The 18,427-nt window shown below is 37.8% G+C and overlaps 1 protein-coding gene across 12 annotated transcripts in view; it reads right to left on the bottom strand.

Moving 5' to 3' along the window:
- TLK2 (tousled like kinase 2) overlaps window positions 1-18,427 on the bottom strand; it is a 110,501-nt gene that overhangs the window by 66,975 nt on the left and 25,099 nt on the right. For 6 of the 12 annotated variants that reach the window (XM_023652273.2, XM_023652274.2, XM_070227119.1 and 3 more), the window contains exons 3-6: window positions 4,373-4,444; window positions 3,265-3,334; window positions 2,204-2,247; window positions 1,380-1,475 (exon numbers count right to left, since the gene is read on the bottom strand). In XM_023652273.2, the coding sequence (XP_023508041.1) occupies window positions 1,380-1,475; window positions 2,204-2,247; window positions 3,265-3,334; window positions 4,373-4,444 (282 nt within the window). The remainder of the gene's footprint in view (window positions 1-1,379; window positions 1,476-2,203; window positions 2,248-3,264; window positions 3,335-4,372; window positions 4,445-18,427) is intronic. The other 6 variants (XM_070227118.1, XM_070227120.1, XM_023652275.2 and 3 more) reach the window with 1 other exon arrangement.

Consider the following 18,427-nt stretch of genomic DNA (forward strand, 5'->3'; position numbering starts at 1 on the left):
CTCTTTTGTCTTCACCTAAGACTTGACCTAAACTGGCAAATGACAGATGGGTAGTCACACTATTAAAAACCAAATAAAAAAAATCTATTTCAGGGAGAAAAAAGTAATAGACACCAAAATTTTACAAAACATATATGTCCTAAATAGGTAACTATACAATCTTGTTTAACATTTTTAAAACTTTAACTGGCTTAAAACTTAAGAAAAATAAAGACACGGGCCTCCCAGTGTCCCTGTCTCCCTAACAGTTATCTAACAAATCTCACCCTAACCAAACAGAGCTATACATCAGACACTTCTAACATTTTAAAATAGGGCAAGAATGACAAAATAATAGCAAAAATTTTCAAGTTGAATACATTTCCGTAAGTACTTTAATAATTAAAACCACACTAATGAATGCATGTTTTTATGAGACAGTAGATGGAAAGAAGTGCATTTTAAAATACTTTAACAATACGGAAGACTAAATCACTTAGGAAAAGAGCGGTATTAACCAACTCTGCTGAGGCAGAGAAAAACAACTTTCCTAAACAGAGACCTAGGATGAAAATTCCTGATCTTAGGGAGACCCTTTGTGCTCCAAGATCCCACCGCAATACCTGAGGCATCAGTAGACATAACAGACTCTTGAGTACAGAAGTCTTGTACGTACTAATAAATTATCGAAAGGCACTCAAGCAAATTAACAGAAAATCCTACATTAGCTAGCTCAGGGATTCTCAACCTTGGCACCAGTGACATTTTGGACCAGATATTCTTTGTTATGGGGGCCTATCCTGTGTGGACTGGAGGATGTTTACCACCATCCCTGGCCTCTGCCCACTAGATGCCAATGGCACCATCCCCCCCCCACCTCCTAGCTGTGACCAAAAATGACTCCAACACTGTCAAATGTCCCCTGAGAGGCAAAACTACCCCTGGTTGAGAACTACCAACTTAGCTATAATGTTTTTAAGACTTTCACATCTCACTTATAGGCAAGAAACAAACCTATCTCAAATGTGTATAGTATTACCTTTTCTACTATAAACTGAGTAAGCCTTGAAAATAAAACAAATGCCAGGAGTGGACCAAACATCTTTAAGTCTGGCAAGGATAAAAACCTACTGTTTGGATTGAAAATCACTTCCTTGACAGAAGACTGAGCTGTAGGCTTACAGGCAATTTCTTATACTGAGAGAATGGTTAGCTCTTGTAAAATTTAACTTACTGATACAGATTTGAATTTGAATAAGTGATCCATAGGTAATACTATGAACTTGTCTCCTTAGTGCCTCATTCCCAATAGGGAATGAATGGAAGAGAAACTCCTTGAGTGTTCCTGGGGCTTCTTGTCTCCTACAATAGGTGTCAAATTTCTCCAGGTGAATGCTTACCGGTAAGGGATTGGATAAGGAATGTTGCGGTGAGGATCGTGCAACTGGTGGAACACTTCTGCCAGGGCTGGTTCCTGGCCCGCTTCCCCCAGCAAACTGGCCAACAGGGAAAAATGGATATGAATAATTCAAAACAGTACTATGCTTCAGATAAGGAGAGTAAAAGATTAACACACAAACAGGTCTTAATTATCTATGGCCCCTTTAAGTCAATACATCTTATTCTATAGAGAAAATGCCACGTAAGTCAAATTTTTCTATCTTTTCACTGAGATTTTTAAGAAGGAGCTCCAGCAGAAATGTATCAGATATAAAGAAAACATGGCTAGAAAGCTGCAGGTATACACGGTTTTGAAAACATAAGAGAAGAATGTTTTCCCTTCTTGTCTCAAAATACACGAAGCAGGAATACAGCGGTACAGTGGATGTTAGCGTCTTCTTTAGCAACCACTAACGATGGGTCAGTGAGCTCACTACAGGTTCCACTGGACTAAAGGGAAGAGGACAAAAGAAGAGTCCAAGTCACTCAACTCCAATCTTTGTCAGACACGAAACCTAGTCTGGCCAAGAGAAAAATCACCTCATTTGTGAATTTTTATATCATCACAGACAAGACACATCATAAACAAATTTAAATTTTGGAAGTCAGCAGCAGTTTCCTCTGACAGACAGAGATGGGGCAGCATTAGATTGATGAAGATGGGGAGGAAGAGGAGGAAAGCACAGTAAAGGCAAAATACTGCTCTCTAAAGCCTTAAGTGAACCAAAGAATTTAGGTTTTAAATGATCACTACAGATTTTTTTTTCCAAAAAGTTTAACTTACCTCAAAGTAATCACTAATTTTATGTCCCCTAGGAGTGCCTTTCCCTGAAAACGAAACCAAAGTAAGTATAATTTTTCCAATAACACATGTAAACCATCATTCACTACAATGCATTATGTATTCAATAAGTGCATACACTGTTATCAATTCAAGTGTCAGCTTCACTTTTAACAAACTAGCCAAAATACCTATATCCTAAAAACAGAGACAGTTTCCTCCATATAATAAAAGACTGAATAAGCAGTAAAAGGAAGACTTTTGCACAGCTTGCTTTCCTTTAAGATTCACTAATCTTTCTTTCATAAATACACTAACAAAACTTATGCCCCAACTGTGAATCAAGATAAAACTAATCGATAATCCACGCTCCCAACTAAAAGAACAAAGAATTCAAAGCAAACTCATCAGAACTAAAGGGTTTATTCTATTCCACAAAAAGAATTTATGTGACCTTGTCACTTTCGGAGAATTTCCCCCCTAAAAGAAAAAAGTGATTCATAAATTTAAAAAATAATAAAAACACACAAAAAACCCCTGGGACCTCCATTTCTTAGAATGAGGGAGAAGACAAACCAAACCATGTATTCTTTCTTTAATTACATAAAGATGTTTAACATTATAACCATTATATTTACAGATTTATTCCACTGTGCACCAATGTTCAACTAAATAAGTGACACGGAAGAATAGGTGGAAAGGACAGCCATGTAAAATGAAATTATTTCTGGTCACATACTATTAACAAATCACTGATCTAATGCAAGACATAGTTAAAACTCCAATGTTACCTCTTATCTGTACAATACATGCTTAGTCTGAGAAAAACCTGTGGCAAGATTGTTAATTTACAACAGGGAAAACAAGAGTCCCCAAAGAAATGACACTGTTTTGTCAAGCATGTATCAAATCGCAAGTCTGTAATAAACAGCCTGATATTCCCTTAAGGTATACAAAGCTCCTTTGTTAGGAACCCCTGTACACAAACTAATTACTCAGTGTGAGTTTGAAAATTCTAAGAACATAAGAATTTAGTATTTTTATTGGTGTGAAATTATTACTACCTTGGCTAGTTTCATATGGTTCAGCTTTTCTTTTCCGGTTTCGCTGGTCATTCTGCTTTTTCTCAGGAGTCTGTTAAATACCATATACATCAGAATTAGCATTTTGCTAAATTTTTCACATTACAAAAATTAGAGAGAACAAAATATCAAATTTATAAGGAGATTTAACTGGCACAGACAAGTCCTAAATCCACGTTCTGCTCTTAAAGTAGCGTCATGGAAAAGTGTAGAGTCTGGAACCAAATCATCTATGTAATTTTTGGCAAACTTAAATTATCAGAGCTTCAATTTACTCATCTGTAAATCACGGTTGCTGGAAAGCTTAAATAAGATAATTCATAAATCACAAATGTAGTACAAATATCTAGCATACAGAAGGCTCTCGGACAGCAGCTGTTACAATATTTCTACTTTAAAAGAGCTTAAATTTCTGTTTCAAAAAGGAAAGATATACATAATCAATCAACTGGCTCTAATTTATTGAAAGCTTTATCTAAGTGCAAAGTAGGTAGCTGCAGATTTGGACCCATATCCATGCAACTAGGTTATCTGCCTAAAAAACACAATTTTCAGCCAGACTACAGTGATCCACGCTATTGAAGTGCAGTCCTGCATTGCTTAATGACGGGAACACGTTCTGAGAAATGCGTCATTAGGTGATTTGGTTGTTTTGTGCACTTACACAAACCTTGGTGGTACAGCCTACTACACACCTAGGCTTTATGGTACTAATCTTATGGGACCACTGTCATATATGTGGTCTGTCGTTAACTGAAGCGTCGTTATGTGGCACATGACTGTACTACCAAATGTGAAAATTCAAGGATACTTAAGCTAATTCAGTTACAACTGCAAGTTTTTGCCCTTCATTGATGGCAACTAAGCAAAAAAATTTTTAAAAAGAAAAGAAAGACAACACCTATACATGGTTATAATAATAAAAACCCATCAGGGCCACCTCACAGCTGTATAGACACGAAGAGCACACAACTCAAAGGGGAGCCGTTCACACAGACCCTAGCAGTGCCCCTAGAGTTATGCAGTGTTATTTAACCCAGACTGCAAGTGTGGGACTATGAAAAGCCTTGTAATGGGTGTGGCTTCTTACCTCTACTTCTTTATCACTCAAGGACCCCACGCTGCACAAGCTCTGGTTGGAAGACTCACTATTGAGTGGCCCCTGGAAAGAAAAAAAAAAAGCTAATTTAAGATGACAGCAAAACTGAGGAAGAAGCCTGACTTTGATGTCTAAATCAGCTCAAAGAGGCCAAGAGTTAACTGCAACACCTCCAAGCCAACTTGAAAAGAACTCAATCAACTATAGTACAGTGCCCTCATGTTAAAATTCTCTTGCTACTATTATTTTCATTTCCTTTACAAACTCTGTACTCATGTACAGATTTTCCCTTCTAGAGCACTTTCAAATGTAGTGACTTCACTCTTTAAGGAAAATAAGAGGGGAAATCAATTCTCTTGGCCTCTTGTATCTGAAAGCTGAGATGCTAAGGAGTGCATTAAGGGTTCCCTATGAAGGGGGGTCAGGGACCACAATGAAAGAAACACTTTTTCTGAGTCATGCTTTAAGGAGGCATGACTGCTAGCTCAAAAAACAAAGTTATGAGAGACTGACTCTGCTGGCCGCCTCCTCAGTGAAATTGGTGAAAATTATTTCATAAACAACCATTTAAAGCCTCTAGAAATGGTCCCTAAGGGCAAACGGCAAATGAAGAAATAATTATTCAATAAAATCTATGAAAATTCAGTTGAAAAGTAAGTTTGTGGTATTTGAACCAAGACCACTCTCTCTCTCCCCCTCCCACCTCAACAAGGCTCTAGACTGCTGTAGCCAAGAACACAGGGCTCCCCCTTCCCTCAGCTCTCAGTCCAATACTCTCCTCGCTGTTGGGTAGATTCAATGGAATCTCTATCAGAATCTCAGCTGGCTTCTTTGTAGAAACTGACAAGTTGATCTAAAATTCTTAAGGAATTACATGGGACCAGCACAGGCAAAACCTTGTAAAAGAACAAAGTAGGAAGACCCATTCCTTGACTTCAAAACTTACCATAAAACCATAGTAATCAAGACCGTACAGCACTTGCATAAAGACAGATCATTGGAATGAAATTGAGAGTCCAAAGATAAATCCATAATGCACAGTCAAATGATTACTGACTAAGGTGCCAAGACCATTCAACAGGGGAAAGAACAGTCTTGTAACAAACGGTGCTGGGACAACTGGATAACCACAGGTAAAAAAGTTAGACCTTTACCTCACACTATAAACAAAAATTTACTCAAAATAGCTCAAGGACTGAAATGTAATAGCTAAAACTATAAAATTCTTAAAAGAAAACAGGTAAATCTTCATAACCTCGGATTAGGCAAAGAATTCTTAGATATGACACCAAAAGCGCCAATTACAAAAGAAAAGAGATAAATTGGACTTTTTCAAAATCAAAAACCTATGGTTGAAAGGACACTACCAACAAAGTAAAAAGACAACCCACGAAATGGGAGAAGGTATTTGCAAATCACATATCTAATAAGGGATTTGTATGCGGTATAAAGAATTCCTACAATAATAAAAAAACAGATAACCCAATGTAAAAATGAGCAAAAGATCTGAATAGATATTTATCCTAAGATGATATACAAATGGCCAATAAACACATGAAAAGAAGTTCAACATCATTAGCCAACAGGGAAGTACAAATCAAAACTACAATGTAATATCACTTCACACCTACTAAGATGGCTAGAATCAAAAAGACCACAAGAGGTGCCAGCCCGGCCCATGCCAGCAGTTAAGTTCGCGCGCTCTGCTTCGGCAGCCCAGGGTTTTGCCGGTTCGGATCCTGGGCCGAGACATAGCACAGCTCATCAGGCCACACTAAGGTGGCGTCCCACATGCCACAACTAGAAGGACCCACAACTAAAATATACAACTATGTACCAGGGAGCTTTGGGAGAAGAAGGAAAAATAAAATCTTTAAAAAAAAAAAAAGACCACAAGAAGTGCTGGCAACAATGTGGAGAAACGGGAAGCCTCATACACTGCTGGTGGGAAAGTAAAATGGTGCAGCTGCTTTCAAAAACAGGCAGTTCCACAAACAATTAAACAGAGTTAGTATATGACCCAGAATGCTACTCCTAGGTATACACTGAAGAGAAATGAAAACATATACAGAGAAAAACTTGGACACAAATGTTTATAGCAGCATTATTCACAAAAGTCAAAAGGTAGAAACAACCCAAACGTTTGTCAACTGATAAACAGATAAACAAAATGTGATATATCCACACGGTGGAATATTATTTGGCCATAAAAGGGATTCAAGTATTGATGCATGCTACAACATAGACGAATCTTGAAAACATTTTGCTAGATAAAAGAAGCCAATCACAACAGACCACATATTAAACGATTCCATTCATATGAAAATCCCAAACAGGGAAATCTAAGACAGACAAAGTAAGTTAGTAGTTGCTTAGGGTGGGAATGGGGAGATATGGGGGTGACAGCTAAAGAATATGAGGTTTCTTTTTAAGGTGATAAAAATGTTCTAAAACCGACTGTGTTGGTGGTTGTACACATCTGTGAATACACTAAAAACCAATGAACTGTAATTTCAAATGAATGAATTATATGGTATACGAATTATATTTTAATAAAGCTGTTAAAAAAACCAAGGCTTAGCATCTGAAATAATTACATTCCCGTTAGAGTGTATTAAGTATGCCTTTCACTGTATCCTTAAAGCACTACTTTTAAACTGCAATTAACACAATAAACCACACTGCTTCATAGTGAGACATTTGTGAAGCTGCAAAGAAAAATAAGAAAACCAAACTAAGGAGAAGAAATAAAATCAAATCATGTATTCCAAGTGACATAAATCAATGAAGGATTTATTTCTATGATACAGAGTTCCACGATGTTTTAAATGAAAGAGGTTTATTTGCATAAGAATTCTACAATAACTTAAAGTGAGTATTTCTATCCCAAATTTAAAAAATATTCTGTTCATGAATTATCTCTATTGTAACCATTATGAAGCATTTTTTCCCTTGGATAGTAATAAAACCACACACACTATATTTTAATTATCCACTTTACTCACCAAAAATCCCTCACTTTCAAAAGGAAATGGCAAATGTGATGAATAAAGACAAGAGAAAACTGAAGAACCTATTTTTTATTGGCAATTACTAATAATGAAATAAACTGTAAAGTGGACATAACAGTGGGGTTCAATTGTAGCATGTGAGATACCAATGCAAGAGGCACAAGGATCCTTGTGGTTCCTTGGGTATGTGTGTCTAAGCAAAGGAAAAAAGAACTTTCTCTGTCCTTTTCTGAAGCACAGTATTCCGAATTATTATAAAATCATTAGATTATATTTAATTAACAGGGATAAATGACATGCAGTGTCTGTTCTAAAATAGCTTACTGTCTAGTAAGAGAGCTAACCAAAGGCTTTTAGGCAAACTTTCAAAAATGTCACTATCATTAAAAACAAACAAACAAAAAAGGCAGAAGAAACTGAACTAAATTAAAGGAGGATTAGAAAGGCCTGACTAAATTCAACGTATGGTCCTTGATTTGACCTGGATATCAAAACAAAACAAAACCAAAGGACATTACTGGGACAAAGGCAGAAATTGAACATAGACTATATACTAGAAAAATCCTTCTACAAACTGGTCTGTTGTCATCAGTTCCTCAGCTGTAAGCTTTCCCATTTGTTGCATCTTTTGACTACAGTGCTTTGTAAGTCTTCATGAGCTCATCTTCAGCTTTGGGAGAGTCCTCCACTTCTCAGGGGTTAAGGAGCAGTCCCAAAGGCAGTCTAGTGGTTGCTTCTGCCAGCGCCATATAACATTCTTCCGTTTCAAACACAGTTATACATTAGTTTTCCTGCCCAGATTTCCAAACAAGGTTGGAGTTTCCATTTCTTGCAGGTGGCTTTTAACAGCCATAATCCAAAGTTAAGTGGCTCACTTCTGTTCCATCTCCTGGACTGGGGGGCAGTCTTACTAGTCCTAGTTCATAGATAAGCTTGCCCCTTCTCCCAATTCCTAGCTTTACACAGTTCCAGTTCAGTCCTTTGGCCTCAATTACTATCCCCAGGGGTAAATTAAATCCCAAGGCACAAAAGTTTATGGGTCATTAGGGTTTAACTTCCAGTCAACATTGTGACATCTTCACATATTTGAAGCTATAATAACTTGGATTCTATTTTACTGCTGACATTCAGGAATTATATAATTTTCATGTATTTCATTTAGCCAGTCACTTTACTGAATTGTTATTCTTTCTAATCATCTCTCAGTTTGTTCTGTTTAATTTAGTTGTTTAGACATAAAATCACAGCATTTATAAATAATAAGTTTATAGCTTCCTTTCTACAATTTATATCTCATTTCACATTTTACTGCATTGAATAAAACAACATAAATAATCATCATAAACATTGTTTTGGGGGCCGGCCCGGTGGCCCAGCGGTTAAGTGTGCATGTTCCGCTTAAGCGGTCCAGGGTTCACTGGTTTGGATCCCAGGTGTGGACATGGCACCACTTGTCAAGCCATGCTGTGGTGGGCATCCCACATATAAAGTAGAGGAAGATGGGCACGGATGTGAGCTCAGGACCAGTCTTCCTCAGCAAAAAGAGGAGGACTGGCAGCTGATGTTAGCTCAGGGCTAACTTCCTCAAAAAAAGAAACAAAAACATTGTTTTGTTCTTTTTTTCCCCCAAGGTAATTCCTCTAGTGCTTTACCATTAAAAACTGTATTAAGACCTCAAATAACCAAAATAATCTTATAAAAGAACAACAAAGTTAGAGGTCTCCCATTTCCTGATTTGAAAACTCATGATAAAGCTACAGTAATCAAAACAGTATGGCAGTGGCATAAAGATAGACATATAGACAAATGGAATGGAATCGAGAGCTCAGAAATAAACTCTCACATAAATGGTCAAATGATTTTTTCTTTTTCCATCTTTTTCTTTACTGATTTTTTTTTTCAGTTTTATTCAGTTATAATTGACATTGTATAAGTTTAAGGTGTACCACATAACAACTTGACATAAAACGATTTTCAAAGAGAGCACCTAGACCATTCAATGAGGAAAGGACAGTCTTCTCAACAAATGGTGCTAGGAAATCTGGATATCCACATGCAAAATAATGAAGTTGGACTTTTATCTTAAACAATATACAAAAATTAACTCAAAATGGATGACACCAAAAGCACAGGCAGTGAAACAGAAAAACAGATAAATTGGACTACACCAAAATTAAAAACCTCTGTGCATCAAAGGACATGATCAACAGAGTGAAAACCCACAGAATGAGAGAACCCACAGGCTGGAAGAAAATATTTGCAAATCATATCTTATGCTAAGGGATTGCTATCCAGAATATATAAAGAATTCTACAAATCAACAAAACCAAACAAACAATCTGATCAAAAAACAGGCAAAGAACTTGAACAGACATTTCGCCAAAGAAGATATACAAATGCTCAACAAGCACATGAAAAAATACAACATCACTAATCATTAGGAAAATGCAAATCGAAATCACAATGAAATTTCATACCACCTCACACCCATTAGGATGGCTATTATCAAAAAAACAGGAAATAAATGAGGCAAGGATGTGAAGAAGTTGGATCCACTGTGCACTGTTGGTTGGAATATAAAATGGTGAAGCCACTATGGAAAACAGTATGGTGGTTCCTTAAAAAATTAAAAATGGAATAACCATCTGATACAGCAATTCCACTTCTGGGTATATATCCAAAAGAACTGAAAGCAGAGTTTTGAAGAGATATTTGCACACTCATGTTCATAGCAGGTTATTCATAACAGTCAAGGTTGAAGCAACCCAAGTGTACAGCAATGTATGAATGGGTAAACAAAATATGGTACATTCATACAATGGCATATTACTCAGCCTTAAAAATGAAGGCAATTCTGACATACACTACAAAATGGATGAACTTTGAGGACATTATGCTAGGTGAAATAAGTCAGTGACAAAAGGGCAAATATTGTATGATTCCCTTTATATGAGGTACCTAGAATAGTCAAATTCATAGAGACAGAAAGTAGAACGGTAGTTGCCAGGGACTGGAGTGAGGGAGGAATGAGGGGTTGTTGTTTACTGAGTACAGAAGTTCAGTTCTGGAAGATGAAAAGAGTTCTGGAGATTGGCTGCACAACAATGTGAATGTACTTAACACTACTGAACTGGACACTTTAAAAACGGTTAAGATGGAGGGGCTGGCCCCGTGGCCGAGTGGTTAAGTTCGCGCGCTCCGCTGCAGGCGGCCCAGTGTTTCGTTGGTTCGAATCCTGGGCGCGGACATGGCACTGCTCATCAGACCACGCTGAGGCAGCGTCCCACATGCCACAACTAGAAGAACCCACAACGAAGAATACACAACTATGTACCGGGGGGCTTTGGGGAGAAAAAGGAAAAAATAAAATCTTTAGAAAAAAAAAAAAAAAACAAAAAAACGGTTAAGATGGTAACTTTTATGTTATATGTATTTTACCACAATTAAAACCTTTTTTTCTTTTCCAAAAAATTGGCACCTGAGCTAACATCTGTTGCCAATCTTGCTTTTTTCTTCTTCTTCTCCCCAAAGCCCCCCATAGTTGTATATATAGTTGTACATTCTAGTTGTATGTTCTAGTTGCAGGTCCTTCTTGCTCTGCTATGTGGGACGCTCCCTCAGCATGGCTTGATGAGCAGTGCTAGGTCTGCGCCCAGGATCCGAACTGGCAAAACCCTGGGCCACCGAAGCCGAGCGCATGAACTTAACCACTCAGCCCTAGGGCCGGCCCCTACTAAACCATTTTTTTAAAACTGTACTAATTGTTGTTTTTTAAATTAGAAAGTTGAGAGGGCTACTGAGTGTATCCAAATGCTTTTTTAAAAGTTATTACTTATTTATTTGCTATTGTAATAACGACAATAGCCAACACCTATGTAGCACTTCCATGGGCTAGGCATTCTGTATTAGCACATTTAATTCTCACTGATAAAAACAGACCCACACAAATATGCCCAACTGATTTTTCACAAAGGTACAAAAGCAATTCAACAGCCTTTTCAACAAACAGTGCTAGAGCAATCAGACATCCATAGGCAAAACTATGACCTCAACTTAAACCTCATACCTTATTTAAAAAATTAACTCAAACCAAATCAAGAACTTAAATGTAAAATATAAAACCATAAAACTTTTACGAACAAAAAGAGGAGAAAATCTTCACAACACAGGACTAGGTAAAGAGGTCTTTGACTTGACATCAAAAGCTTGATCAACAAAAGGAAAAATTAATAAATGGAACCTGATCAAAATTAAAAACTTCTACTCGGGGGCTGGCCCCATGGTGTGGTGGTTAGGTTCAGCGCACTCTGCTTCTGCAGCTGGGTTCGTGGGTTCAGATCCCAGGTGTGGCCCTACACTACTCATCAGTCATGCTGTGGCAGTGATCCACATATAAAGTGGAAGAAGACTAGCACGGACGTTAGCTCAGGGCTAACCTTCCTCAAGCAAAAAAAGAGGAAGATTGGCAACAGATGTTGGCTCAGGGTGAATCTTCTTCAGTAAAAAAAAAACAAAAGAAAGAAAGAAAAATTACACTTAGCAAAAGACCCTGTAAATAGGAATGAAGAAACAAATTACAGACTGGAAGAAAATATTTGCAAATGGCATATCTGACAAAGGACTTGAAATTCGACTATATAAAGAACTCAAAACTCAACTGTGTTGTTTTTTTTTTTAACCCAATTAGAAAACTGGCAAAGACATGAACAGACATTTCACTGAAGAGGCTATAAAGATGGCTAATAAGCATAAGATGTTTAACATCATTAGCCATTAGGGAAATATAAATTCAAACTACAATAAGATTTCATTACACATCTATCAGAATGCTGAAACAAAAAATAGTGACAACACTAAATGCCAACAAGCATGTAGAAAAACTGAGCCACTCGTACATTGCTGGTGAGAATGTAAAAAGGTACAGCCAATTTGGAAAATCGTTTGGCAGTTTCTTTTAAAACTAAAAATGCACTTAACACTTATCATATGACCCAGCAATTGTACTACTGGACATATGTTCCAGAGAAACAATGTTCATGCAAAAACCTATACACAAATCTTCATGGTGGCTTTATTCCGAACAGCCAAACACTGGAGACAATGAAGATGTCCTTCAGTGGGTGAAGAGTTAAACTGTGGTATATCCACACCATGGAATACTACTTAGCAATAAAAAGGAACCAACTATTTATATATGCAACAACTTGGACAGACTTCAAGGAAATTACACCAAGTGAAAAAAGCTAATCTCAAAAGGTTGTATATTGTATGATACTATTATATATATATATATATATTTCTTGAAATAATAAATTTAAAGAGATGGAAGACATATTAGTGGTTGTCAGGAGTTAAGGTTCCAAGGGAGAGGGGGTGGGGGTGGCTACAAAGGAGTAGCAGGAGAGAACTTTGTGGTAATGGAGCACTTCTGCATCTTGATTGTGGTGGTGGTTACAAGCAGCTATACAGGTGGCAAAATTGCATAAATGTACATACACATACGTGTGTACACACACACACACACAAATGATGCATGTATAACGTGAAATCTGAATGAGTTCTGTGCATTTTACCAATGCTAAATTCCTCATTTTAATATTGTACTAGAATTACAGAACAAGTTCACCTTGGGGGAGGAGGGGTGCTTAGAACCTCCCTGTACCTTTCTTGCAACTTCCTTTAAATCTATAATTATTGTGAAATTAAAAGTTTTTTAAGTTTTTATTTATGTAGTATTTACTTGCTAGAGTTAACTAATGATAATGACAAACAATACTTAGGTAGCTCTTGCTACATGGGCCAGCTATTCTATATTAGCACATTTAATCCTCTAACAACCTGTTATGGGCTCAATTGTGTCCTCCTCAAATTTATATGTTGAAGCCCTAAGCCCCAGTACGTCAGAATGCATTTTGAGATAGGGCCTTTAAAGAGGTAATTAAGTTAAAATGGAGTCATTAGGGTAGGCCCTAATCCAGTATGACTGATGTTCTTATAAAAAGAGGAAATAAGGACACAGAGACACCAGGCATGCACATGCACAGAGGAAAGACCATATGAGGACATGGCGAGAAGGCAGCCATCCTCGAGCCAAGGAGAGAGGCCTCAAAAAACCCAGCCCTGCTGACAGCTTATCTTGTACTTCTAGCATCCAGAACTGTGAGAAAATAAATTTCTGTTGTCTAAGCCACCAGTCTGCGTTATGGGAGTCCTAGCAAACTAATGTGCAACTTTATAAGACAGCTGCTACCATTACTCTCATTTATAGATGAGGAAACTATTAAGCGAAGTTCCATAAACTCCCCAAGGTCACACAGCTGGTAAGAAGCAGAGCCAGGATCCGGACCTAAGGGATCTGGCTTCAAAATATGTGCAACTAGCCAGTTAGCTGGTCTAACTCTAGACAGAGTAATGAGTTTTTAAAATATTGAACTTGTCTGGCATTCTTAGGATAAACCACTTGAAACTAAAGGAATTATCTCCCATGGCCATTTGCTGGTATTTTTATTTGAATTTAAATATCTATAAATCCATAAATGAGATTAAGCTATACTTTTACTTTCTCCTATTAGTCAGGTTTTGCTATCAGAATTTATTATTTCTGGGGCCAGCTCCGTGGCCAAATGGTTAAGTTCACACACTGCTTCATCGACCCAGGGTTTCGCCGGTTCGGATCCTGGGCACGGACATGGCACCGCTCATTAGGCCACACTGAGGTGGTGTCCCACATACCACAACTAGAAGGACCCACAACTAAAATATGCAATTATGTACTGGGCAGATTTGGGGGCAAGAAGCAGGAAAAAAAAAAGGAAGATTGGCAACAGCTGTTAGCTCAGAAAAGAATTTTTCTTTTTTTTTTAAGATTTTTTAATTTAATTTAATTTTTTGAGCAAGACTCGCCCTGCGCTAACATCTGTGCCCATCTTCCTCTACTTTACATGTGGGACACCCACCACAGCACTGCTTGACAAGCAGTGTGTAGGTCTGCACCAGGGATCCAAACTGGCGAACCCCAGGCCACCGAAGCAGAACGTGCAAACTTAACAGCTGCACCACCCAGGTGGCCTCAGAATTTATTATTTCTATTTTATTATTTAACAGGAGAATTATCTATTCCTTGAAAGGTTATGAGAGACCACCAGTATAGGGAGTGGATTTTTGCCCTCGTTCAAGGAGGAGGAATTAATTTTATAATCTCCTCAATTTTTCCTTGGTTACAGGAGTCTATTCTAATTTTTAGCTCTTATTTTGTCAACGTTAATTCCTACTATCTTTGAGTTAAATTACTTCACTAAGCCTTTCTTTTCCTTTTTTTTTTTCTGAGGAAGATTTGCCCTGAGCTAACATCCATTGCCAATCTTCCTCATTTTTGGTTGAGGAAGATTAGCCCTGAGCCAACATCTGTGCCCATCTTCCTCTATTTTTTGTATGTGGGTCGCCACTGCAGCATGGCTTGACGACTGGTGCAGGTCCACACCCGGGATCCAAAGGGGTGAACCCAGCCATGGCTGAAGCGGAGAGCACAGAACTTTAACCACTCGGCCACGGGGCAGGCTGCTGACTGAGACTTTCATATCAATACCATACGACTAACAGCATCCATTTCCAGTTTTTTCTCTTTGAAGGTCCTCAGTATCTTTTGTTATCCTGAATTTACTCCCTCCATTTTTCACTCTGTTTCCTAATTTTCCAACTGTGGAGTGATTAATTCCTATTCTGTTTTGCATTGAATTTATTCCTGCTTGTGTTTTTATTATTTTTTCCTTTGTTTTTTAAAATTTTTTCTAAAACTTTAAATTGAATGGTAAATTCATACTCCTGTATGTTAAGTACTTCTTTGTCCACATTACATATGTTTAATTACATGGTATTTTCATTTATCTTATTTTCTAAGTAAAATAGTCTGTTACTTGATATTTGATACACAATGCCTATTTAGGAGAATGCTTACTAATATCTAAGTCCCTGGGGAGGGGAAACTGCCCCTTGAAAGTCATCTCAGGCTCAGAAAGAAGCTAGTACATTTTTTTTAACAAAGTATGGCAGTAAGTTCAGATGCCTTATAAAAGCCCCATTTTCTATGCCAACATTTAAACTATTCACTCTGTTCACTGCTAACGAGTTCTCTTTTATAAGTAAAAAACCAAATGGACAGTTTAAAAAATAGACAAGAGTCAAGTTTCTTGTTTTAAAAAAAGAATGGTTTCCAAAAACATAGTGAAACACATTTCTAACATACTTAAAATGCACTTTGGGGTGGGGGTGGGGGGGTTAAAAAATATTTCAGTTACAAGTGTAAAAAAAAACCAAAACTGTGGAAAAGTTATAAACCCATGAAAACTAAGGTTAAGATACAAATGTTGACAATCAGGCTTTAGCACATGAATGACACCCATGTAAACTAAGAAAAACTTCTAGAAGTAGAAGCCAAAGGGTAGTCTTTCACTCCTGGAAAAGACTAAACGTCAACATTCATTGAGCTTCTAAAGTCTTCATTTCCTCCTTGGACTAAATTGGCATCTTAGGGCCGGCCCGGTGGTACAGCAGTTAAGTGCGCATGTTCCACTTCTCGGCGGCCCAGGGTGCACCGGTTCAGATCCCAGGTGTGGACATGGCACCGCTTGGCAAGCCATGCTGTGGCTGGCATCCCACATATAAAGTAGAGGAAGATGGGCACGGATGTTAGCTCAGGGCCAGTCTTCCTCAGCAAAAAGAGGAGGATTAGCAACAGATGTTAGCTCAGGGCTAATCTTCCTCTAAAAAATATAATATAATAAACCGACATTTTAAAAGTGATTGAGAACAGCAGACAAAAGTTAAACTTGATTAAGTATAAAGGAGCACAGCTGACAACAGGGTCAAACTAACCTGAATCAGTAAAGATACTCCATTAAAGGCTAGACCCAATGGAAAATTAAAACTAACAATCTCTATCCTTTTTTCAGTCATTGGTAACACCACCTTTTCACACCACAGCAGAGTCAAACCAGCAATTAGAACTCTCTGACTTCCAGAGACCTACAGCACTGGCTAGTTGATCACACTGTTCCAAGCAGTGAAACAGACGGGAAGTCTACTAAATTCTCACTTGATCTGTATAAGCAGAAGGGTTCTAGGTCAAGTGAACAAAAGCCTAACTTAATCATTAAAACCAGAGTCACAGCCCCTCAATCGATCCCAAGATGCGAGTCAGTCAGCAGACCCAGAACCCACTGAATGAGGGGTCTCCTTGAGGAAGGATTCCACTACACTGCCAAAAATTTACACTGTTAATCTTTCTCAGAGCCTTCCCTCAAAAGGACTATGGCCTTTTAGCAGGGTGACTGTGCGCTGGGAGAAAGGAAATAACCAAAGACTTCTCAAGGATTACTAGACACTGGCTCTGAATTGACACTAATACCAGAGACCCAAAACATCACTGTGGTCCACCAGTTAGAACAGGGGCTTATGGAGGCCAGCTGATCAGTGGAGTTTTAGCTCAGGTCCATCTAACAGTAGGTCCAGTGGGTCCCTGAACCCATCCTGTGGTTATTTTCCCAGTTTCAGAATGCGCAATTGGAATACACATACTCAGCAACTGGTAGACTCCCTATACTATTTCCAGAATGTTCCCAATTTAGCAGAGAGCACTGTACACCTTTAACTTATAAAATAATCTTCAGCAACACTCCCCTCAAGAAATAAAATTTTTTTAAAGAACAAAGATATTTGACTTATTTAAAAATTGGCAGTACTATGACAATCTATTCCAATACAATTTGTCTAACTACAAGCCAAGGTAACTCAGGAAGCTCTTTTACCATAATAACCAATCTTGACACTAACTGAAGCTAACTAATCTAGAAAACCAAAAGAAATGTTCAATTGAATCAAATGGCTTAACTCATTAATAATTACAGTAGCAAATATACTTGGGTGGCATAAATATAATGATGAAGTCCATCTCTGACTTCCATTTAATTTTGGCCAAAAGTTGGGTGATTTTATCATACACCTGAAACTAACATAAGTGAATTATACCTCAAAATAAGAAAAAAGGCTTCAACATCAAAAAAAAAAAAAAAAAGGTGAGGAGATTTCATTTTTCCTTTTTCTCCCCAAAGCCCCCCAGTACATAGTTGTGTATTTTTAGTTGTGGGTCCTTCCAATTGTGGCATGTGGGACGCCACCTCAGCATGGCTTGATGAGCGGTGCCATGTCGGTGCCCAGGATCCAAACCGGCAAAACCCTGGGCCACCAAAGCGGAGCACATGAACTTAACCACTCGGCCACGGGGCCAGCCCCCTAAGGTGAGGCAATTTTAAATGAATGACTTGGTGTTTTAGAAAGCAAACGAAAAGTTACTGTATACTGTCAAGAAAATCCTATATTTAGTCTTCAGTAATATTTCAGTCATGTCAAGTCCTAACCATGTAATTTAATAACATTCATTTCCAGACAAGCAAGCCCAACAATAAGAACAACATGAAATCCTTTAACTGCCTTCTCTCCTAGAAACCTGCCTATGTTCACTCAAGATCTAGTGCATATAATCAAAAAGACAGATAACAACAAAGTAAGGCAAGGATATAGAGAAAGTTTAACCCTCATACACTGCTGGTGAGCATGTAAAATGGTGCAGTCACTTTGGGAAAAGGTCTGGCAGTTCCTCAAATGGTTAAATTAATGACTAAAAAAAAGTATAGAGATCCTTAGTTTTACATTACATCCACCCTTTAATGGAGTATCACTTAACCATAAGATCCAGCAACACCACTTCTAAAAATATACCCAAGAGAAATTAAAACATAGGTGCACACAAAAACACGTACACAAATGTTCACACTACCATTATTCCTAATAGCCAAAAAGTGGAAACAACCCAAATGTCCATCAACTGAAGAATGGATAAACAAAATGTGGTATAACTTGGCAACAAAAAGAAATGAAGTCCTGATACATGCTAGCACACGAATGAACCTTGAATGATGCTATGTGAAAGTCAGTCACAAAGGACTATATATTGTATGATTCTATTTATATGAAATGTTCA

This window comes from Equus caballus, chromosome 11, assembly GCF_041296265.1.
Source record: "Equus caballus isolate H_3958 breed thoroughbred chromosome 11, TB-T2T, whole genome shotgun sequence".
NCBI lineage: Eukaryota > Metazoa > Chordata > Mammalia > Perissodactyla > Equidae > Equus > Equus caballus.